Raw genomic sequence first — 25278 nt, 5'->3', positions numbered from 1 at the left:
CCCCAAGCTGCTGTTATCCTATTATCAACTACAGCCTCATCCTCCCTGGTGCATTCTATTAGATCCCAAGTGTTTAATCGTCCCACCTGTATTATAACTGATCCTCTACTTTCATGTATGGCTTTTCTGTCCCTACCTTCCTTACTGTTCACCATAGCTAGTCTTAATCACCATTTACTCACGGGCCAGCCCTCCTCTTAAAAGTCTCCTGTCACTCTATAGTCCTTCTCTGAAAGTCTTAATTTTCATCAGTAATCGCCAAATCACCTGTATAAAGCAACCCCCCACAACCTTTAATTTCTGATCTCTTCACTTAACACACCCATGACCACAACAAATAAAACAGGGCTTGATGGTGATCCCTGGTGTAATCCAACACAACTTCAAAGGTTTCTGTTTCCCCAACAGTTGTTATTACTTTTGTCCTTGTTCTTTTGTAAGTCATCTCTGCCATTCTAATCAACTTCGCTAGGACCTTCCTCTCCCGCAAGCACCAAAACATCACTTCCTTTGGTATTCTATCATAAGCCTTCTCAAAATCTACAAAAACACAGAACAACTACTGTTTTCCCTCCTCTTTCTTTTCGTGCAGCTGCCTTACTTACTTGTAGCATTCACAACCCCTCTCTCCTTCATAAATGTTCATCTCCGACACTTCGATAAGCTGTTATGACAATTTTTTGCGCATTCTCCTCTTTCTCTGTACACTTGACAACACAATAAGTGAAACATTCTTCTTCGCCCTATGGGTTATTTACTGTACTGTAATAACTAAGTGGTAAGCAGTTCTTCTAGGAGATGGACACTCAAAAATCAAATTATTGTTCATCAGTCTTGGGTAGTGCCATAGCCTCTGTACCATGGTCTTCTGTTTTGTGGTAGGCTTCTCTTGCTTGTGGGTACACTTCTTTTTCATTTCCTCACTGGGCTATTTTTCCTGTTGGAACCTTTGTGCTTATAGTATTATGCTTTACCAACTATATTTGCAGCTTAGCTAGTAATAATGATAATTTATTAACATGTCCAAAATTTGGAAAGTTAACAAAACAAGATATAAGAGTGGATATGTTGAAAAATCTTAGCCGATGGCTGGTGGTATAGATAAGTTGGGCCATGAATCTGAAAGAAGAGTTCAAAAATACCAAATTTACCACAATAGTTTGCCAATACCGATAACGAGGTATTATCCCAACTGATTTCAATTTAGAGTGGGATAAAACTTTAACTCAAGATTTCCATTAAGACTGATGTTTATGGTTGCAGAAAAAAGCTCAATTGCAAATTCGTTGCCATCTCTATTTAACATTACTTTAAAAAATGTAAATGTTATTTTCCTACGATTTGATATTTCTTTTGCGTCTGATGTATCATTCATTAGCAAGATCTGATTTCACCAGCTGTTGCAATCATTACGTTTCTATTCCCGATCAGTTCCCAATATTTGCAAAGTATTACAGATTTTAGATGTTAGGATTTAAACAGCGTGGCTGTAAATTTACCATTGTCGAACATAAAACATTAAAAAAAACTTTTTGCTTTATCAAAATAGAGTAAGGAAAAATTTTTAATTTCATCATTATAACTATTTAGCTGTACGGTATTCAATTTAATATTTAGTTATTTTTGTACATCTTTAAATTTTGGTGTTTTCACCATTCCCATTAATTTGTTAACAATATACCATTTCCACTCATTGTTGTTGTTATACTAATTATAGTCTTACAAGCTTTGCGCCTATCTATTAATTAAGTGACCGGTAACTTATTTACCGGTAGTGAGCAGTTAGGAACTAGGAAGTGGTGTCACTAGCTCGATCAAATCAGTAACTGAAAATAACGAAAATAAATACTTGGAAATTGTAAAACCACTAAGAAAAAGAAATAACAGAATATCCTAAACCCAACCGATTCTCACCATCAGGTCCTGTAAGCTATATAACATTAAATACAATACATTGGGTACCTTCGAATTATAAGTACAACCAAAAATCCCAGGATAACTTTCCACTGTACAAACAAATTATTATCATTATTAAATGCTAAGCTACAACCCTAGTTGGAAAAGCAGGATGCTATAAGCCCAGGGACCCCTACAAGGAAAATAGCCCAGTGAGGAAAGGAAACAAGGAAAAATGAAATATTCTAAGAACAGTGACATTAAAATAAATATTTCCTATATAAACTATAAGAACGTTTAACAAAAAAGAGGAAGAGAAATTAGATAGAATAGTGATAACTAATGGAAGTTTTCTTAAAGGTTCCTCAGTACCATTTGTCGACGTTATTAAACATTTCACTAACGGGATATGTTAAATTGAAAATGTCCGTTACATTGAATGTGTATTTTTTCAAGTATTAGAAATTAGGCTTAACGCCACTTGCAACCTGACACAATCCTCTGTCCCTCACGATAGAGGAGATTTTTACAGGTTGAATTAGTGTCATTTTATCTTCATTTAGATGTTTGCAAAGTTGTTTTATTGTTACCGAATTTATTCCAATCGTCGCTAGCGATCCATTCTCAGGAATGTCGTGAGATATAACGGGTAAGTTACGTTTTGTTGATAACTCAGGTTGCAACAACAAAACGCTTCGTCCATTGGAATGCCGTAAGTTATAACGGCTAAGTTATGTTTTGTTTATAACTTAAGTTGCAACAACAAAACGCTTCGTCCCCCTATGGCTGCCAGAAGCTGAATTTCCTTGTGACGGAGATAAACAACGCCATTATGCAGGTGCTAGAGGAAGGCAGTGCCAGTAAGTGATAGCCGTCCCCCGGTGCCCCGAAAGGAAACGGACAATCAGGAGTCTCCGTCAGTACAGATTCATTATTTACACAGAGTCATAGATCCAAGGTTGGGGGTTGCAACTTGCACAAATGTTTGCTGTAAGGGCTAGGGGTGAGTAAGTGCTTGTTTAGAAGTCTTTGTTGTTGTTTGTAGATGATAGATTTTCTACTTTCATTATGTCTACTTTGTTCTTGATTTTACATAATACTTAAATCATCATCATGTGTTTGTGGTAGAGCAAACAATAATTTTTAGTTGTTGAATGTTCCTCTATTGTAACTTCCATTGCTTTTGGGGTCTCGGTTTTTATAGTGAATTATTCATTTCCGGTTGATCAAATTACCAATTATATTATTAAATGTAATGACTTCACTTTTGAAGCATTTGATTTCTACTTGTTATTGAAATAGCTTGGAACTTTGTTTTTGTTTTGTTCTGTGCTTAAGTTATGGAAGATTGTTTAATGTAGTGGTGTATTGAATTTTTCGTAATAATTTTAAATGAATCTGGTAAACTATATGTAATCTTACCCTTTGCAAATTTGAAAAAAAAAATAGAATTAATGAAAACTTGGGGGGAATTGAAGGCTGGGAAGTCCTTGCTATTTCATAATTTAATGTTATAATTGAAGGATGTAACATTAACTGGAATTTCCCTTGCAGATTTATCAGATGGGTGGGCAGAAAACTTGTGTGTTGGTGACAGGTCGTGTGATGTTGGTGATGATGATGGTTGTGGTCGTGGCGGCCGGATTGTTGGTCGTGGATGCGAAACCCGGTCGGGGACCTCACTTTGACACATCCATCGCAGATTTCATCAACGAGGTAATTATTTTTTTTTCTCTTTCCTTCCTTTTTGTGCCCATTTAGATTTAATGCCTTCACAAAACATTAAGAAAGTCTTTGAATTATGATTATGAGCCTCCCCTGATGTTCATATTGGTGCTTCTCCAAAAGATGGGTTTCATCGACCTTTATCCTTAAGAATAAAAAGAAAGATAGTTTCACCATTTACATTCCCTTCAATAAACTCGACCTTAGTAAAGGAATGAACATTCTAAATGTCTCTTCAGTTTCTAAGACATGTAGTTAGCGATTTAACCTTCTCCGGGTTATTTAGCAATAATTGCAGCGTGGTGTGCAGGAGTATTGTTTATGGTCGTAAATATGTTACTTTAATTTCTAGCGAAATACATGAACTGTATGTTTTTCCTATTTGTTGTCTTGTATTTACTTATGAGAAACATATTAGGTATGTGTCTATTTCAATTGCACAAAAAATTGACTTATTGAGAAAGTCTTTTATAATTTTCGGTGATCAATCTATTCTTAAGAGTTTTAATTCATTCATTCTACCTTGTTTGGAGTATTGTTCTCCTGCGTGGTGTTCAGCTGCTGATTCTCATCTTAATTTGTTGGACAGTAACTTAAGGTCTATTAAATTTCTTATTCCTGATCTAGATATTAATCTCTGGCATCGTAGTTCAATTATTTCATTATGCATGTTGCATAAAATTTTTCATAATTCTTACCATCCTTTACATTTAGATCTTCTCGGACAGTTTCGTCCTGTTCATAATACTAGGCATGCAATAATTCTAATAGTCAGGTCTTCTCCATCAGAAGGCTCAATACTACACAGTACTCCAGAACTTTTATTCCAGCTGTGACCAAGTTGTGGAATGATCTTCCTAATCGGGTAGTTGAATCAGTAGAACTTCAAAAATTCAAACTTGCAGCAAATGTTTTTATGTTGAACAGGCTGACATAAGTCTTTTTTATAGTTTATATATGAAGTATCTTTTTTAATGTTTTTTAATGTTTTAGAATACTTTATCTTAATTGTTCATTACTTCTTATATCGGTTATTTCCTCATTTCCTTTCCTCACTGAGCTATTTCCTCGCTGGGCTATTTTTCCCTGTTGGAGCCCTTGGGCCTATAGCATCTTGCTTTTCCAACTAAGGTTATAGCTTAGCTAGTAATAGTAATAAAAATAATAATAATAATAATGAAAATAATAATAATAAAAATAATTATGCATTACTGACCATGAATATTGAGGCAAACCACCAATATAAAAACTGTTATGGGGGCCCCGTGGTTCTAGGTGGGGAAACAATAATAATGGTCAGAAATGCGTAATAAACACACGAAGACCCGTTGAAAAAAATATGTATTTTATGCAGTGGAGTGAAATCAAAGTACATACAGGATTTATACTTGAATGGTCACAATTGTATAGTAGTGTTGATCCTGTTGTCCCTTTGAATGGCAGTCTAGTCAACATAATTGATATGCGTATCCCTTCTCATGTGTTAAGGTACCGAATGAAAGACAAACCGTGGTTCAGTGATGATTGTAGACATGCTTATTTGGAGAAGCAAACGGCCTATCATCTTTGGAAGGGTACCAGATCAGATTTGACCTGGAATAACTATACTCAGCTTAGAGCTTTTGCTCAGAGTTTATGCTTCAACTGAAAACGAACACAATCTAACCATAAAAGAAACCCTTTCTGGTACATAAGAGGTGAGCTACCCTTAAATCTGCACTCTTTGGTATATATAAAACAGTTCCATATTTACCTAAACTAGATGGCTCGGTCACTCTGTCCAAAGGAAAAGGCAACACTTTTAGCCGATGTGTTGACAGTAAGCACAATAATGAGAAACTTGATCTTCCTCATTCCTGTCATCCTAAGGCTAAACTAACTAGTTTAGCTTTACGTTCTCATGAAATTAAAGCTCTCTTGATGGACCTTGATGCTTAAGGAAGTGTAGACCCAAATGGTATTTTTCCTTTGTTTTTTATAAAGACTGCAAATTTGGAACTGCAAATTTCTTAGTTCCAAAGTTATCTGTTATTTTGCACAAGTTAGCAAGAAGAGGAGCTTTTAGCACTTGTTGGAGAATTAGTAATGTTACTCCACTATGTAAATGTGTTTGTGGTACCTCAAGTCCAACTGATTACCAATCAATTTCCATAACTCCTGTATTATCTAAAGTTTTTGAAAGTCTTCTGGCAAAACTTCTTAATAGGTTTGCTGTAGGTAATCATCTATTCCCTAGTTTGCAATTTGGTTTTCGTAAAGGCCTTGGAACATGTGATGCCCTTCTTATAATCTCCAATGCTGTTCAGATCCCTTGATTGTCGTCAGGAAGTTCATATGATTGCCCTTGATTTTAGTGCTGTCTTTGACCATGTTAATCATGAGGCCCTTGTTTTCAAACTCAAACAGTCGAGAGTGGGTGGGTCGTTTTTTAGCATTATTATTGAATTTTTAAGCAATAGATCTCGGATGGGCACCACAGTAAGTATAGGAATGTGATATCTGGTGTTCCACAGGGTAGTGTTCTTGGCTCATTACTTTCCATAATATATACACAAGACATGTGGTTTGGGCTAGAAAACAAGCTTACTGCATATGCAGATGATGCTGCTCTCTTTGCATCAATTCCATTTCTTGAATGTAGATCTGGAATTGCTGAATCCCTTAATAGAGATGTAGCTAAAATTAGTGCATGGTACAAATTATGTGGTATGAAGTTGAATCCTAACAAAACTCAAAGTATGATTGTAAGTAGGTCAAGGACCATAGCTCCTCAACGTCCGGATCTCAGCATTGATAATGTTTTCTTCAACTTTGTGTGACTTAAATTTTAGGTGTGATTCTCAACAGCAAATTTACTTTTGAGAAACAAGTTAGGTTTGTGTCTTCTTCAATTGCACAAAAAAAATTAGCTTATTGAGAAAGTCTTTCAAGATTTCCAGTGATCAATCTATTCTGAAGAGGTGTTTGTTCCGTAACCGAAATACAAACCACGCTATTTACATAGGGGTTTACTTTCGGCGTAGCTGAAATGACGAGCCATTGGATTTACCCCCGCGCTAGTTAGCACGGGGGTAGGGAAGGGGTAGCTAGCTACCCCTCCCCTCCCAAACACCGGTGAGCTGCCTCACTTTACTTTTGGCTCGGACGATGTACAGACGTGTCTGTCTCGTCCTTACATTTTTGACAGCCTTAATCTGTTCTTCTTTTTCTTTCAGTTGTGTGTTTGAAGTTGGCCTCTACCTTTTCTTCCCATTATGCGGAAGTGCCCTGGACTCCTCGACCGCCCCTGTGGAACATTCATGTCGGCGGTTGATACAGACCCTCACACCCTTTGCCCGCAGTGTCGAGGTCAACGGTGTGAAAGTGATAATGTTTTTATGGAATGTAGGGAGTGGCCTACCTCGCAGTAGAAGAGGTTTGCCCGGCGGCGTAAGAAGAGTTATAAGTGAAACCGTTCTCCCTCAGGGACTGCCTTGAGGAAGGAAGGCTCCACGGACTCTTCTTCCGTTACCCGAACCTCCCACTCATTCGGTCTCTCGCGAGAGGCCACCGAGTGGTAGCGTAGGTCCTTCTTTTGTTTCCCGATCTTGGGGTTCGGGAGAGGGTGTTGCCTACCATAGCGAGGCAGCTCCCCCTCCTCCTCCGGGGGAGGACATTATTGATTTTGTTGATTATGACCAGACTGTATCTAACAATGATCTTTTCCAGCTTTGGGCTTCCTTGGTGCTTAAGGGCTCGCCCTCCAAGGAAGCCCTGTTTGATCTGATCCAGTTGGGGGCAGCTGTCCAACAGTCGCCGGTAATACCAGAGGTAGACCCTCTGGCTATTGTCGACGTTGTTGTGGCAGAGGCGTCCGACGGGTCGGGTCAAACTCCAGTTGCTACTGTTGCGGATGTTGCTGAAGGCTCAGGTTCCCCCTCCGAACATCCTTTGAGGGGAAAGCTGGGTCCAATTGGGTCTCCTGCGGGTGTTCTTCTCCCTCGGGGGAGTGCACTAACAGAGACTCCTCTTTGGAGGACCGACGACGGTGATACCCTGCCTTGAGGTCGTCTTCGCCGTAAGGCTCGCCCTCCTCTTCGCCGCCGAGGCCTTCCTTCTTCTTACAAGGGAGTTAAGAGGCGCCTTCTCTTCGGGTCTTCATCTTCGTCGTCTCCTGCAAAGGATTCTTCTCGTCGGGAGCAGACTGTGGCAGTAACATCACTGGACCTCTCCGCAGATCGTTCGCGATCTCCTGCGCCTGCCAGATCTTCCTTGTTAACTCAAGCACCGGTCCCTTCGGGGCAGAAGGGCTTATCCCACAATGTGGGTAAGTCCCTTCCGCGCCAGGTTTCACCTGTGTGTCCTTCAGTAGCGCGCAAGCGCCACCGCTCTTCTGATCGCCAGCGCCCTCCTGCTCGCCAGCGCCCTCCTGCTCGCCAGCGCTCTCCTGCTGAAGAGTCACCTGACTCTCCTCGCCAGCGCTCTCCTGCTCGCCAGCGTTCACCTGCTCGCCAGCGCTCTCCTGCTCGACAGCGCTCTCCTGCTCGCCAGCACTCTCCTGCGCGCAAGCGCTCTCCTGCGGGTGAGTCAACAGACTTCTCACCAGCGCTCTCCTGATCGCCAACGCGCCCCTGATCGCCAACGCGCCCCTGATCGCCAGCGCTCTCCTGCTCGTTAGCGCTCTCCTGATCTCCAGCGCTCTCCTGCTCGCCAGTGTTCACCTGCTCGCCTGCTCGCCAGTGTTCACCTGCTCGCCTGCGCGCAAGCGTCTTCTGTCCCTGCTGCGCGCCCTGCGCGTCAGCAGTCTCCTGAGCGCCGTCAACCTCCTGCTCGTCAGCGCACTACTGCGCGCCCAGTTCCTGATGCGCGTCAACGTTCGCCCACGATCTTCAGATCTGGGCGCAGGCAAGGACATTGATCCTTTGCCTCGCCAGCGTTCCCCTGCGCGTCGACCGCCGCCTATGCACTACCGTGCGTTTTCTCTTGTGCGTACTTCTAAAGTGCATGCGCGCCCGCGTGCCCACGAGTTGACTCCTTAGCCCGTCCACGAGCCTTCGCCCTTGAGCACATCAGCGCCCCCTGCCCCTGCGCCCCAGTTGGCAACTTCTCTCTGCGCCACTGCGCGCCATCCTACGTGTCAGCGATCTCCTACGTGCCAGCGCGATCCTTTGCCTGTGCGCGAATGCTCACCAACGCACCAATGCGTCTGATCGCCATAGGTCACCGACTCGCCCACGCACTAACTCGCCTGTGCGCAATCGGTCGCCTACTTGCCCCACGCGTCATCGTTCGCCAACGCGCCATCGCTCGCCAACGTGGTTACACTCGCCTATGCTCCACCGATCGCCTACGTGACATCCCTCTCCTGATCGCCAGCGATCACCCGGGCACTCGCGCACACCCTCACCAGTGCATCCACGCACACCTTCGCCTGCACGCTCCCTCGCCAGCGCGTCCACGCACCTGCGAGCCCACGCGCCAACTCGCCAGCGCGCCCGCACGCGTCCCAGCGGTTTTGCCATCGCCCCCAACGCGATTCCCGCCGGGTTTCACAGTGCGCCCGACCTTGCGAGTTGCCGGGGCCGCGTGCTTCCAGATCATCCTCACGATCGCCATCTCGTAAGCGCCGAGCACGCGTCCAGGAGCAAGAAGATTCATCGGAGAGGTCCAGGCAACATTCTTCTTCCCTTTCTTCATTTCAGGCAGGCCCAGTAGTATCCACTCCTAAGGATCAACCGATCCCCTTCCCTCCAGCGGGAATCGCTGACACTGCGTCAGTCAGCCGCCAGCCTTGGTTTGGTTCCCTGATAAAAGCGTTTGTGCAGGCTATGAAGCCAGCCCTCGCTGATCTGGGACTAAAACCAAAGGCTCCCTGGCCCCCGCTGAAGAGAAGGAGAGGAGTGGATTTCGAGGTAACATCTCCCTGGGTTAAGCTGGCTCCCAAGAGGTCCGTCGGGAAGGCCCCTTCCCCTTTGCAGGCGTTTTCTCCTTCTCCTGCGGACGAACCTTTCCCATCCTCGGGAGAATCCAGCGAGGTGAGGCACTCTCCCACGGCACCAATGGGAGGAACCCCACCTCAGGGAAGAGAAATGTCTCGCGTATGAGGGACCTGCCAGACCTCTTTGCTGGAGTCCTGTATCCCTCCCAGGAGGGAGCCCAAGTACTCAAAGACGATACCCAAGTCATCTTCGAGGTTTCGTCCAGAGCCAACCATTCCCCGGGAGAACGTCCGCGTGTCCCCCCATGAAGAGCCATTGGGGACAGGAGACTTAGCTGCCAGTCCACAAGGAGGAGAGCAGCGCAAGTCAGAGCAACTCAATAGTTTTAAGGACCCCGAGACCGGCCCCCCCGCGAAATCAAGGATACGGTCCTGGACCAAGTTTATGGTATTCAGAAGCCCCCCAAGGCCAGTCCAGCCCTCCCATGGTCCCAGAGGGTGAAGAGTGCCAGGGACAAGGTCGAGGGCCAGCTTTCCAAGCTCGCCTCCTCCAGCCGTTCTTCTGCCGGGAACAAGCTCCTCCCACTTCCTCGCGTTCAGCAGAGGAGGTACTTCGAGATCATGGAGGAGTCTTGTTTAGCTCTTCCCCTCCACCACTCTGTGGAAGAGCTCACCAGGGGTCTCTCTTTAGAGAAACTCAATGCCCGGCAGGTGACATTCTCAGCGTCGGAGATCCTAAGCCAAGAGAAAGTCGCGAAGTATGCCATGCAGGCCACTTTGTGGCTGGATGTCTGGCTAGGGTCTCTGGGCATCCTATTGCACTCTGAGGACTTATCTAAGGAGAGCAATAGGAAGGCCCTGGAGACCTTCCTCCTCTCGGGCACGTGCTCCATTGAGTTTTTAGCTCACCAAGTCACTAACCAGTGGGCTAACTCGATTCTAAAGTGACGTGATGCGGTGACTGAGAGGTTCCACCCAAAGGTCCCCGCTATGGATGTCAGCAAGCTCAGACATTCCTCCATCCTTGGAGGAAACCTGTTTGAGCCCAAGGATATAGAAAGGACAGCTGAGAGGTGGAGGAAGACGAGTCATGATTCGCTCCTCCAGAAGGCCCTTACATCTCGGCCCTACAAACCTCCAGCTCCTCAACAGCAACAGCAGCCTTGCAGGACACCGAAGCAGGCTCCGGCAGCTAAGACCAAGGTGTCTAAACCGCAGCCCTTTCCTGTCAAAGACAAGAAGGGCGGAAAGTCCTCCAGGGGAGGCAGAAATCCTAGAAGGAGCGGCCGAGGCCGCAAACGCTAGGATTGGCAATCCCCCTGCGTGTCCATCTGTAGGGGGATGCCTGCTGGTTGGCAATCCCCCTGCGTGTCCACCTGTAGGGGGATGCCTGCTAAGTTGTGTGCTCAGGTGGCAGCAACACGGGGCCGATTCCTGGACGGCCACTGTGATCGGACAAGGATATCGTGTCCCGTTCATAACATCTCAACCTCCCCTGACAGCGAATCCAGTGTCGTTGAGCTCCATGGGATCGGCAAAGGGTCTAGCCCTTCGGGCAGAAGTCGAGACCATGCTCAAGAAGGATGCTCTCCAGGAGGTCGTAGACGGCTCCCCAGGCTTCTTCAGTCGACTCTTTCTTGTAAAGAAGGCGTCTGGAGGCTGGAGACCCGTCATCGACCTCTTAGCCCTGAACAAGTTTATCAAGCAAACTTCGTTCAGCATGGAGACAGCAGACACGGTCAGACTTGCAGTGAGACCACAAGACTTCATGTGCACACTGGATCTGAAGGACGCGTACTTCCAGATCCCAATCCATCTGTCTTCCAGGAAGTACCTAAGATTCAGCTTAGACAACAAGATCTACCAGTTCAAGGATCTGTGTTTTGGTCTCTCCACAGCACCTCAGGTGTTCACCAGAGTGTTCACACTGATATCTTCATGGGCGCACAGGAACGGCATCCGTCTCCTCTGTTATCTGGACGACTGGCTGATCCTGGCAGGCTCGGAGTCGACCCTTCTTCGACACCGAAACAGGCTTCTGGGAATTTGCCAAGATCTAGGGATCATGGTAAATCTCGAGAAGTCCTCTCTGCTCCCAACTCAGCGACTGGTATATCTAGGCATGATATTAGACACCAATCTCCACAAAGCCTTTCCATCAGACGACAGGATAGCAAGGCTGAGGAGGGTTGCAAAGCCTTTCCTCAATTGAGAAGACCTTCCAGCCCAATCTTGGTTACATCTCTTAGGTCACCTAGCCTCCTTGGCCCGTCTAGTTCCCAACGGCCGCCTCAGGATGAGATCCCTGCAGTGGCAGCTCAAGTCCCGGTGGGATCTAGGCATTGATTCCCCGGACTCTCTGGTCTCGATAGGACCTGCGGAACGGACGGACCTGTGATGTTGGCTGACCGACGACAACCTTCGAAAGGGGGTGGATCTTCTCGTCCTTCCCCCGGATTTAATGCTGTTTTCGGACGCATCAAAAGAAGGGTGGGGGGCCCACGTTCTGAACCAGAGGGCCTCAGGCCTATGGTCAGAATCAGAAAAGTACCTCCACATCAATCTGCTAGAGATGAAGGCCGTATTTATGGCCCTTCAACAGTTGCAACAGACCCTGGCGGGCCACTCCGTGGTGGTGATGAGCGACAACACCACAGTAGTGGCTTACATCAACAAGCAGGGAGGTACCCTTTCACGACAGCTATCCCATCTTGCAGTAGAGATACTGAGATGGATTGAAGTCCACTCGATACGTCTATCAGCTCGCTTCATTCCTGGCAAATGGAATGTGCTCGCTGACAGTCTGAGCAGAGCTTCGCAGATAGTGAGTACCGAGTGGTCTTTGGATCCTCAAATAGCCAACAAAGTCCTAACTTGTAAGTCCTAACTTTGTGGGGTTCCCCGACAGTGGACCTGTTCGCGACAGCCTTGAATTCCAAGCTACCGCTGTACTGCTTCCCAGTCCCGGACCCCAAGGCACTCTGGCAAGATGCCTTCCAACAACAGTGGGACAACATCGACGTCTACGCCTTCCCACCGTTTTGTCTCATGAGAAGGGTGCTCAACAAGACCAGACTATCGGTCAACCTGTCGATGACCTTAATAGCTCCGCTATGGCATCATGCAGAGTGGTTCCCGGACCTTCTGCAGCTCCTGACGGAACCCCCGAGAGAGCTTCCCCCATGACATGAGCTACTCAGACAACCACATTGCAACATCTTCCACAAAGCCGTAGCATCGCTTCGGCTTCACGCCTGGAGACTATCCAGCTTCTCCTCACTGAGAGAGGCTTTTCGCAACAAGTTGCAGAAAGGATGTCTCGACACCTGCGAAGTCATCCGCAGGGGTCTACCAGACGAAGTGGAGAGTCTTCTGTGGTTGGTGTCGTGGGAGGGTTATCTCTCCCCTCGATGCCTCTATTCCAGCAATAGCGGAGTTCCTCGTGTATTTGCGGGAGGAAATGCGCCTTTCGGTCTCGGCGGTGAAAGGCTATCGCTCAGCCTTAAGCCTTGCCTTCAGGCTGAAAGGAATAGACATTTCCTCCTCGCTGGAACTTTCCTTACTCATACGAAGCTACGAGCTTACTTGCCCTCAGTCGGAAGTGAGACCTCCTCCTTGAAACGTGGTTCGGGTCCTCAGGCCTCTGAAGAGACCCCCGTTCGAATCATTACGCCAGGCCTCTGACCAACACCTGACTTGGAAGACGGTATTCCTGCTCGCTCTGGCTTCAGCCAAGCGGGTCAGTGAACTTCATGGTCTCTCATACGACATCGCCCATTCAAGGGGATGGGGGGAGGTAACTTTCAGGTTCGTCCCTGAGTTTGTTGCCAAGACTCAGAACCCTGGAGTGCCGGACGCACGGTTCGACTCCTTCTGGGTTATGAGTCTCCGTTCCATAACAGATGACCCAGATCATCTGATGCTCTGCCCAGTAAGAAGTCTGAGACGTTATCTGAAGAGAACAGCTGCAGTCCGTCGCCGCGTGCAAGCCCTGTTTGTAAGCATGGGAAGGACAAAGAGGAGGGTCACCAAGAATACCATCTCAGCCCGGATTCGACGGACCATTCATCATGCCTTGAATCCAGACCCTCCTCCGTCACGTCGCCCTAGGGCACATGATGTCAGGGGCATCGCCACGTCCCTGGCCTTCAAGAGAAACTTCTCTGTGACGCAGGTGCTACAAGCTGGGGTCTGGAAGCGTCAAACGACCTTCACAGCCCACTACCTGCAGGACGTGACCCACAGGAGCCTCGATACTTTTTCTATCAGCCCTGTGGCAACAGCTGGTCTAACCTCAGTCTCCTTAATGGAGAAGTAGCAGACGGTTTTAGTCTGCGTGAATGAAAGAGTATGTCTAGCCCTTACTTCTTTCTTCATCCTCCCCTCTCTTGGGGAATGCAGCATCCTGGGTCTCTGCATAGCTGACCTCAAAACCTCTGCAAGGAAACCATGCTTCCTTGTGTTCCTAGTATTAAGAATAATATTGTCGCATCCCCCATACCCTGACGTGGTGGTATGGGGACGTCCTAGCCTAGAATTCCATATAAAGGACTTCAGGTCAACTTCCTAGGACGAGTCTCACTTCATTTCTCCACACACAACTTATGTAGGCCGCACATTTCTTGCGTAGCAAGAAACTTGTGAGGCGCAGGGACTCTTTTTCTCGAAGTGCTGCTCATTCGGATTCTGAGTCCCCGGGTAAGCCAATGCCAGTAAGTCTGGGGACTTTACACCCTGCGTAAGGGTAAGTCACCCTTTGTAAATAGCGTGGTTTGTATTTCGGTTACGGAACAAATGACAAATTCGGAGATAATTTGTATTTTTCCTAACCATACAAACCTTAGCTATATACACATATTTGCCTGCCAGCCCTGTCTCCCAAGACAAGTCCTACCTCTAAGTGAAGTGAGGCAGCTCACCGGTGTGTGGGGGGGGAGGGGTAGCTAGCTACCCCTCCCCTACCCTCGTTAAAGCTAATGGCTCGTCATTTCAGCTACGCCGAAAGTAAACCCCTATGTATATAGCTAAGGTTTGTATGGTTAGGAAAAATACAAATTATCTCCGAATTTGTCATTTTAATTCTTTCATTCTACCTTGTTTTGAGTATTGTTCTCCTGTCTGGTCTTCAGCTGTGGATTCTCATCTTAATTTGTTGGACAGGAACTTATGGTCTATTAAATTTCTTATTCCTGATCTAAATATTAATCTTGGGCACCTTCGTTCAGTTAGTTCATTATGCATGTTGTATAAGGTTTTTCGTAATTCAGATCTTCCTGGAGAGTTCCATCCTGTTTGTAATAATAGGCATGCAATTAATGCTAATAGTCAGGCATTCTCTATCATAAGGCTCAATACTACACGGTACTCTAGAATTTTTATTCCATATTCCAGCTGTGACCAAGTTGTGGAATGATCTTCCTATTCAGGTAGTTGAATCAGTAAAACTTCAAAAGTTCATACTTGCAGCAAATGTTTTTATATTGAACAGGCTGACATAAGTCTTTTAATAATTTATATATGACATCTGTTTTGATATTGTTATTGGTTTTTAAATATTTTATAGTTAATTTTTTCTCACATCGTTTAGTTATTTCCATTCCTCACTGGGCTATTTTTCCCAGTTGGAGCCCTTGGGCTTATAGCATATTGCTTTTTCAACTAGAGTTGTAGCTTATTAAGTAATGATAATCAGCTAATTAACTTGCAGTAATAAGTGGTATGAGCACCAACCTGAGGGAGTGATAGAAAACGATCAGGCAAAGAACCTCTGGGACTATGGTATCAGAACAAATAGGGGGATACGCGCAAATAGAGCAGACGTGACGTTGATTGACAAAATCACGAAGCAACTATCACTCATTGATGTTGATAGTTCAATGCGTGGTAGGTATTGAAATAATAGTTTTATGAATAGAACTTACCTGGCAGTTATATATACTGTACATAGCTAATAATCTCTATTTCGGCAGAATTTTTCTAAACGTGGCAACCGCCTTGTGGTGGTTGGGTGGTAACACCCGTTAAAGGGTGGTAGGAGGAATCATTCCCGTTTTCTGTTCTTCAGTTCATCTCTGCCGACCGGATCGACAACACGTTGGTCCGTCATTAAGAGTTTTTCTTCGCTTTCCCTGCTCGGTGTACCAGTCTGCCTTTTTGGTGAAGTGCTCTGATTTGGGGTTTTGGCGATCGTGTTTTTTGTTTTCTCTTAGCTTTTTTGCTGTTTTCATTATGAGTGAAAAGAGTCATTACCGTATCTGTGCGAATGAGGAATGTAAGGTGAGACTACTGAAAATGGTGGTAGACCCTCACACCGTTTGTTCTAATTATAGGGGTTTTGTTTGTGTCCTTGATAATAGGTGCGGGGAATGTAAAGATTTGGATGAGAAAGATTGGTTGATTATGAAGCGCTATGTGCGTAAACTAGAGCTCGATAGAGTTAGGAGAGCTTCTAGGTCTAAGTCTAAGTCTGTTAGTGGTAAGGAAGACAAACTTAGTGTAGATTTATCTATTGAACCTATAATTGATTCCTCTTTGGAAGTTGATCCTTCCCTTGAGTTAGTAACGCCTGCACCTCCTACAGGTTCCGTATCTACGGATGACCCTCGGTACGCTAGCCTGGCGGCCGAGTTGAAGGCCATTAAAGAACAACTGGAGGCCTTTAAAGGTAAGGAAAGTGAAAGTGCTTGTGTTAGTGCAGTGGAGGTGGCGACTGACCGAACCTCTCATTACCCTAGGCCTAGACCTCTACCAAGCTCCCAGGACCAAGGGAGAAGGTACGTCGATGACTGAAAGGGGGTGAGAGGTACGTACCCCCGGTCAGCCGTCGCCTCAGACAGTCCTGTTGTCGATTCCCAGGCTGCTCTTAACTGTCACGGGAAAGAAGTGTCGGATGTGTTGTTTTCTTCTCCGAATTCGTCCAGACGTAAATGGAAGTTTGAAGCTTCAAGACCTACTAAGAGGAGATGGAACCGCGACGAACAGTCTCGTTCTTTCTCTCCCGGTTCTAGCAGTTATGAACCTTGTCCGTCGGAGGATGATTTCGACTCTGTGCCTGTAAAAAGGGCGAAGCCTACTGCCGAAGATCCCCCCCCCTTCTACGAGTGTTATTCGTCAGCCCTCCCCTTCGGGGCCGCAAGAACCAGCTGATGTTGCTAAATCCTTTATGTCTGTCATGCAGGAACAACTTTTGACGTTAGTGCAAGCCTTTAGCCGCCTTCACGCCCCGTCTGACAGACGTAAAGATGACTCGTTACCGATTAAGAAGTCTGCTTCTAAGAGAGAACGGAGTTCTTCTTTAAAGAAAACTTCTCCCTCTCTACGCCAGGATGAGGAATGTGTGCTTTCGCCAGGCGAAACTTCTTCTCGATACCAGGACGATACGGTTTCTCGTTCTCGATACCGAGACGATACTTTATCGAACGATGCTGCTTCTCGTTCTCGATGCCAAGACGATACCGCCTCCCGTTCACGATACCAGCACGAAACCTCCTCTCGTTCGCTTCGCCACGACGATACCTCCTCTCGTTCGCTTCGCCATGACGATACCGACCCTAGTTCTCGACGCCACGACGATACCGACCCTAGTTCTCGACGCCATGACGATACCGCCTCTCATTCATGACGCCACGACGATACCGCCTCTCGTTCTCACCGCCAGGACGATACCGCCTCTCGCTCTTGACATCAGAACGACTCTGCCTCTCGTTCTCAGTGCCAGGGCGATTCCACCCTGCCTCTTCGGGACGATACTGCCTCTCGTTCCAAGGATTCGTCTAGCGCTGGACTCCAGGATGCAACCCGTCTTTTGCAGGATGATGCCTTTGATTTGCCCTTGTCGGGTTCTAAGGATCCTTCTTCTCGTTCGAAGGATATTGCAGGTGTGGATCAGGACCTCGAGGATGTTTCTGATGACGATGATAATCCTGCCGATGCTGCGGGAGATTACAAAGTTCTCTCTCGCTCCCTTCTTGAACTTTTTGGAGAGGAATTCCAACCTTCTGCCCCTCAATCTCCTCAGTCCCAATTTAACAGAAAGAAGGCCAAGAAACAGTCGGCCTTCATCAAGATGAAACTGTCTATCTCCGCAAAGAAGGCTCTCACGAAGATTGATGACTGGATGAAGAAGCGGAGACAAGCAGTTAAGACTTCCTTCTCGTTTCCACCAGCTCGTCTTGCTTCAAAAGCGGTTATGTGGTATGCGACTGGGGAACCTTTGGGTCTGGGAGTGCCTTCCTCCTCCAAGGGTGACTTCTCTGGTTTAGTGGACTCTGCTAGAAGGCATGCTCTCAACTCAGCCAAGGTCATGTGGTCGATGTCGGAGCTGGATCATCTCGTCAAAGGTATTTTTAGAGCCTTTGAGGTTTTTAGTTTTCTAGACTGGTCGCTTGGGACTCTCGCAAGGAAAACTGACCAGATGGAAGGATCTAGGGACCTTACCAGTATTATGTCCTGTATGGATAAGGCCCTCAGAGATGGGGCGAATGAGTTGGCGGCTCTATTCTCAGCTGGGGTCCTAAAGAAGAGAGCTCTGCTTTGCTCTTTTGCTTCTAGGTCTGTTACCACTGCACCAAAGTCTGAGCTGCTTTACGCCCCCCTCTCTCAACATCTTTTTCCCGAGTCCCTGGTTAATGACATTACGCTTTCTCTGGCCCAAAAAGCCACCCAAGACCTTTTATCTCGTTCTGCTCGTAAGCCCTTGGCAGCCCCTCCTTCTTCTTCGAAACGGGAGGAAAGGAGATTCCAGCAGCTCTTTTGGGGCAGGACTACTTCAAGACCAGATTTTAGAGGGAGAAGGCAAGAATCAGGACCAAGATCTACCAGGGGTTCTTTCAGACCTCGCTCCAGAAAATGAAGTTCGTCTCCTCCAGACAGTAGGCGCAAGACTGTCAGGTTTTTGGCAGTCTTGGAAGAGGAGAGGGGCGGACACCTGGTCCCTGTCAGTCATCAAGGAAGGATACAAGATCCCCTTTCTGAAAAAACCTCCTCTCGCAGATGCTCCGCTGGCCTTAGTAGCCCGGTACTCGGAAAAACAGAAGGCCCTATTAGACCTTGTCGACCAAATGCTAGACAAGGGAGCGATAGAACTGGTTCGGGATCTATCTTCCCCAGGCTTTTACAATCGCCTGTTTCTGGTCCCCAAGAACTCGGGCGGATGGAGACCTGTCCTGGATGTCAGCTCTCTCAAAGTCTTTGTGGAGAAGACAAAGTTCTCCATGGAGACGACTCAGTCGGTGCTGGCGTCAGTGCGTCCAGGGGACTGGATGGTGTCCCTCGACTTGCAGGACGCATATTTCCATGTCCCCATCCATCCGACTTCAAGGAAGTACCTGAGATTTGTAATGCAGGGCAAGTGCTTCCAATTCAGAGCTCTTTGCTTCGGTCTCAGCACGGCTCCTCAATTCTTCACCAGGATAATAGCGAATATGTCAGGTTGGCTGCATCAGGAGGGGATAAGGATATCCTTCTATCTGGACGATTGGCTGATTCGTTCACGATCGAGGGAGAAATGTCTGGAGGATTTACGGAAGACGTTTATGATGGCTCAAGATCTAAGCCTGGTCATCAACAGGGAGAAGTCTCAGATCAGACCGAATCAGACTATTCTCTATTTGGGTATAGTTCTGAATTCAGTTCTTTTTCGGGCTTCTCCCTCTCAGGAAAGACAGACCAAGTGTCTCGTAAAAGTTAGAACTTTCCTGGACAAGAAGAGGTGCACAGCGAAGGAGTGGATGAGTTTGCTGGGGACTCTATCCTCCCTCGAACAGTTTGTCTCTCTGGGGAGACTCCACCTAAGGCTTCAGCACTTTCTTTCGAAGACGTGGAACGGAAAGATGCAGGAAGACTCCTTTTCCTTCCCCATTCCGACATAAGTCAAGAATCTTATGAAGTGGTGGCTGGACCCAACCTTGTTAGGGGAGGGGATCTCCTTACACAAGAAGAACCCAGACCTAGTGTTGTTTTCAGACGCATCATAGTCAGGCTGGGGGGCAACGCTAGGAAGCAAGGAGGTCTCAGGCTATTGGGAAGGAATTCAGCTGGGATGGCACATCAACAACAAGGAGCTGATGGCCATTTTTCTGGGGCTAAAGGCCTTCAAGGACTTGGTGTCTGGGAAGATTGTGGAGGTCAACTCAGACAACACCACAGCTCTTGCTTATATCAGGAAGCAAGGAGGGACTCACTCTCTGTCTCTGTTCGAGACAGCAAGAGAGCTCCTTCTTTGGGCGAAGGAGAACAGGATAAACCTGCTGACGAGGTTTGTTCAGGGACAGAAGAATGTGAGGGCGGACATGCTCAGCAGGAAAGGGCAGGTCCTTCCCACAGAATGGAACCTCAACCAACAGGTCTGTCAGAGTCTCTGGAGGCTGTGGGGGAGACCCCTCATCGATCTTTTCGCCTCCAACTTATCCAAGAGGATCCCCATCTATTGCTCCCTAGTTCCAGACAAGGAGGCAATAGCAGTAGACGCCTTTTTGATGGATTGGACGGGGATGGACACTTATGCTTTTCCCCCAGCAGTAGACGCCTTTTTGATGGATTGGACGGGGATGGACACTTATGCTTTTCCCCCGTTCAAGATCATCAATCTGGTAGTCAGGAAATTCGCTCTCCTCGATTCGGGACGGATGATCCTGATTGCTCCGTTCTGGCCGATGAGGGAATGGTTCACGGAGGTGGTGGACTTGTTGATGGACTTTCCAAGAAGCCTCCCTGCAAGTCCAAATCTGCTCAGACAACCCCACTTCGAGAGATATCATCAAAACCCCCTCACTCTCAATCTGACTGCCTTCAGACTATCGAGAAGCTTGTCAGATTGAGAGGCTTTTCAGCGCAAGCTGCGAAGGCTATCGCCAGAGTGAGGAGGGTCTCTTCGCAGAGGGTCTACCAGTCCAAGTGGGAGACTTTTAGAGCTTGGTGTAGGAAGCACAAGATTTCCTCATCCACTACCTCTGTGAGCCAGATTGCGGATTTCTTGTTGTACCTCAGGCAGGACGCTAAGCTAGCTGTGTCCACTATCAAGGGGTACAAAAGTATGCTCTCTTCCGTCTGCCGGCATAGAGGCTTGGACTTGTCTCGCGATAAGGACTTACATGACCTCTTGAAGTCTTTTGAGACGACCAAGCAGACCCAGTTAAAGCCCCCTTCTTGGAACCTTGATGTGGTTCTTAAATTTCTGTGCACCAAGAGATTTGAGCCCATCTCACAGGCTCCCCTTAGGGAGGTTACCAAGAAGACCCTCTTTCTTTTGGCCTTAGCAACAGCTAAAAGAGTTAGTGAAGTCCATGCAATTGAAAAACTGGTAGGCTTCAATCGGAATGGGGCAGTTTGTGCCTTGAGATTAGACTTTCTCGCTAAGAACGAGAACCCTTCTAAGCCCTGGCTGAGGACCTTTGAGGTTCCTAACTTGACCAACCTAGTGGGTCAAGAGCAAGAGAGGCTTCTCTGTCCAGTACAAGCCCTCAAGACCTACTTGTCTCACACGAAAAGTGTGAGAGGCTCTTCTAGCTCCCTGTGGTGTTCTGTGAAAGATCCTCAGAAGCCCCTTTCCAAGAACGCTTTGTCCTTTTTCCTGAGGGAAGTGATAAGAGAAGCGCATCTCTTGTGTGAGGAGGAACACTTCGGACTTTTAAAAGTGCAAGCTCACGAAGTGAGGGCCATTGCGACCTCGCTTGCTTACCGCAAGAACATGTCGCTCCGTCAAATTATGGATGCGACATTCTGGAGGAGCAACTCTGTGTTCGCCTCTCATTACCTCACAGAGGTGAGAGTGGATTATGAGAAATGTTATACCTTGGGCCCATACGTAGCTATGGCTTCTGTATTAGGCAAAGGAGTTACTACCTCCCCTCAACCTTAGTTTTGTTTACTTGTGCATAGGTTGGTGTTTTTTTATTGGTTGTCTGAGGACTTCGACTTGTGTACAGTCACCTCAGTCTAGTTAGATAATTTTTATCTACTTTGCAAATGTTGGGTGGTTGGTTTGGTAAGGTTGCAGTTTTTATTTTGGGCAATAGGTAGTCCTGAAGTCTAGTCAGATTGTTGGTCTCACCCCGTTGACAGACTCGATTGAGTGTTTTCAGCACTGCAGGTCACATCCTGGCTGACACTCCTAAGGGAAAGCGACTCAAGAGCAGGAACCTTTGAAGTCAGCTACCTTAACAGGTAAGGAATCATGGTGTTTATTTATCCTACAGCTTTTTTGGTTGTTTCCCCAACGATGTTTACTGTGTATCACCCTCCTCCAAGTGTGTTAATCAGCTATGTATATATAACTGCCAGGTAAGTTCTATTCATAAAAATGGAGTTTTTATGATAAAACAAAGTTTTATGAATACTTACCTGGCAGTTATATATACATTCGAAGGCCCACCCACCTCCCCTCAAGAGACAGGTCGGGCATAGATGAACTGAAGAACAGAAAACGGGAATGATTCCTCCTACCACCCTTTAACGGGTGTTACCACCCAACCACCACAAGGCGGTTGCCACGTTTAGAAAAAATCTGCCGAAATAGAGATTATTAGCTATGTATATATAACTGCCAGGTAAGTATTCATAAAACTTTGTTTTATCATAAAAACTCCATTTTATTTTAATCAAATTTTTTGGGGAGCTGAATATGTAGCCTACATCTTTATTGGGATGCTAAGAAATGCATAGACAGTACAGTATAATAAGGAAAAATATGAAACTACTGTATACGTACACACGAATTAAGTATTTTTCAGCATCTGTTACCACTGATGTTACACTACCAACAAGTAAATAAAACAATCTGTCGTAATGGGGAGTCTGCAAAGTTTGTAGTTTTTATCAGCTCTTTTGCAACTGCTTTGTCTTTCATCTTTCATGCTAATACAAAAGTGAACATGTTTGCAGTACCATTAGTGGAGAAGGGAATATAGTACAGTAATAAGCAATTATTGTACATAAATTTTATATACAGTACTGTACTGTATTCGCATACCATATTTCTCCATGTAATTAAAAGGCCAAATTACAATAACTACACAGTTGGCATTTTGCTACAAGCTTGTAAAAGAATCTTGTTTTATGTCCTTGTATTTTTTCTCATCATAATCTCAGTGATATGGTGTATTTTCATGTTCAGTTTCTTGTGGTAAAGAAAAGTAAGCATGGTAAAGAGAGCGTGCTAGAAATAGGAATGAATGGCAAGTGATTATGACGCAGTTCCGGTAGGCCCTGCTGCTTCCTCCGGTGCCTTGGATGACTACGGAGGTAGCAGCAGTAGGGGATTCAGAATTATGAAGCTTCATCTGTGGTGGATAATGTGGGAGGTTGGGCTGTGCCACCCTAGCAGTACCAGCCGAACTTGGTTGAGTCCCTTGTCAGGCTGGGAGGAACGTAGAGAGGAGAGGTCCCCTTTTTTGTTTCATTTGTTTGATGTTGGCTACCTCCCAAAATTGGGGGAAGTGCCTTGGTATATATATGTATGTATGTATTTCTTCACTCAAAGTTTATATTGCTTGTATCTCAATATTGTTTGGATGTCAATGTCTATAACTGTCCTGTTGCTAGGTTTAGGCTGCCTCTTTGTTTTCTTTCCCTGTAAAATGTTTCTCCATCTAGTTAAGGATTGAGTTAATCTGGAGGTTGATGGTAACTGTCTAGGTGTGGGTACATCATAGTTCCTTTATGCATTTCAGTTTCAAAGTTGAAACCAGATGGTTATCCTCCAGTCGGCAGCGAGGGGGCCATGCTATGAACATCACTGAGTTTAGAAGAAATAAGTTTTATTATCAAAATTACATTAATTTCTATGAAAATCCTTGATTATTTATTTGTTCCGTAACTGAAATACAAACCACGCTATTTGATATGGGTTATTACTTTCACGTAGCCAAAACAACGAGCCATTAGAATTTTAACGAGGGTTTACTACCCCCATCGCTAGTTAAGGGGTGGTGTTAGCTTGCTAACCCTCCCCCCACACCTGTGTGATGAGCTCATTTTTACTTTGGCTTGGGCGGTGAGCAGACATGTCCGCTCTCACCCTCGCTTTTTGACAGCCATTAATGCTTTTTGTCTTTTTACTTACTTTTTCTTATACTTGTAATACTGTATATATATAAACATTCTCTATGTTTATGTATATATTTTTGTGTATAGAAATATAGTAAGTTTTCTTTTCAGTGTTTGTGCTGTGTGGTAGTGTACGACAACGACACCGGTAGTGCTAGGCCACCGCGGCTTCTTCATGGGGTGCGGCCTCTCCCCCTTGGTCCTTCGGTCGTTTCCTTCGGTTTTCCGTTAATTCGTCCGCCGTGGGGAATGGTCATCGCTGGACTTTCTTTATTCATCTTTTATCTTCACTGTTCTTCCTTTCCTACGGGGAACTTGGATTCTCAGCGAAGGGAATGTGGGAGTTAGTTTGACTACGTTCTCTCTCTCTACTCAAGGTCATTCACCCTTTACTACTACTATTACGTACTACTAAGGAAGCTTCTTTCCTGTTGCGGGCTGAGTTGCTTTTCCATTTTTATTTGCCTCAATTATTTTTATGAAATCTAATTGTATTTTTAACTTTTCAGCTTCTGAGGAACACTTCCCTTCGGGGTTCAGTGGTTCTTACTATTTGTGAACATTAAAAAATCAGTTACATAATTATAATTAATATAATTCTGTTTTTTGTTAAAGTTCTCCGCCCTCCCCCTTCTCCCGTGAATGTCAGTGGGGGAGGAGGGTGCATACTTAATTTTTAATTCTTATGTTTTGCTATTCCCTCGGGGTTACTCTGGAGTTCCTCCCGGGGGAATTTTTGTGAAATAATTATTTAACTTTATTTTCCCAGTTAACTATGCAGTTTATCTTCATTTGACTGAAGTGTGCCAACGAAGCAGAGCTGTCCTGTTTATGCCTGGGGAGTCTGCTGTCGCTGCCGTCTCTCTAGGACATCGTCATGGGTGTTATCCCTTCTCTTAGAAGTTCTCCCGTGACAACTGTCGGCTCTTCTGTTCATCTTAGAACGATAAGGAGGTTCGCCTCCAGGGGTAGGTAACTTCCCTTTTGAGGGAGGTTCCCTTCCCAGGTGTGAGATCTTCCCCCTGCTGGGGGAACTTCTCATACCTTAATTTTCCTGGTCCTTAGGCAGTTGCTCTTGGTGCTGAGCTACCACTCTTGTAGCCATGCTCAAGGGGCTGAGCGGTTGCAAGGCCGGTCCATGGAACTCCCTGTGACTATGCTCTTGGGGCTGAGCGGTCTCCTCTGTAGCTTTGCTCAAGGGGCTGAGCAGCTGCACGTTCAGTCTTTACCTCTCTCGTTCGCGAGGGAGGCCACTCATAAGGGCTCCCCTTCGGAGGATTGCTCCTTATAGGTCAGCTTGCTGACTCTACGGCCCATGGGGCAACATCACCAGTGTCTTCGTCTCTTCTACGAAGTGTTCACCTCTGGACACCTGCGCAGTAAATCGCTAGACTTCTTGTGTTTACTGTACCTGAATTCCATGTACTTCTAGATCCCAGCCCATCCGTCTTCAAGGAAGTACTTAGGATTCAGCATAGACAACAAGGAGTACCAATTCAAGGTGCCGTGTTTCGGCCTCTCCACAGCACCACAGGGTTTCACCGGACTGTTCACCCTAATTTCATCATGGGCACTCAGGATCGTCTTCCGTCTCCTCCGTTATCTGGATGACCGACTGCCTGATCCTAGCAGACGCGGAGTCATTCCCTCTTTGACACCGAGACAAACTTCTACGACTTTGCCTGTATCTAAGGATC

General features: G+C 46.1%; 1 protein-coding gene across 3 annotated transcripts in view; it reads left to right on the top strand.

Annotated features, from left to right (window-relative positions):
- LOC137657888 (uncharacterized) overlaps positions 1-25278 on the top strand; it is a 60631-nt gene that overhangs the window by 9356 nt on the left and 25997 nt on the right. For all 3 annotated transcript variants that reach the window (XM_068392522.1, XM_068392530.1, XM_068392514.1), the window contains exon 2: positions 3451-3612. In XM_068392522.1, coding sequence (XP_068248623.1) covers positions 3460-3612 — 153 coding nt within the window. In that variant the 5' untranslated portion in view covers positions 3451-3459. The remainder of the gene's footprint in view (positions 1-3450; positions 3613-25278) is intronic.

This window comes from Palaemon carinicauda, chromosome 1 (assembly GCF_036898095.1).
Source record: "Palaemon carinicauda isolate YSFRI2023 chromosome 1, ASM3689809v2, whole genome shotgun sequence".
Lineage (NCBI taxonomy): Eukaryota > Metazoa > Arthropoda > Malacostraca > Decapoda > Palaemonidae > Palaemon > Palaemon carinicauda.
The sequence above is the reverse complement of the archived record's forward strand: the minus strand, read 5'-3'. Positions and strand labels throughout refer to the sequence as shown.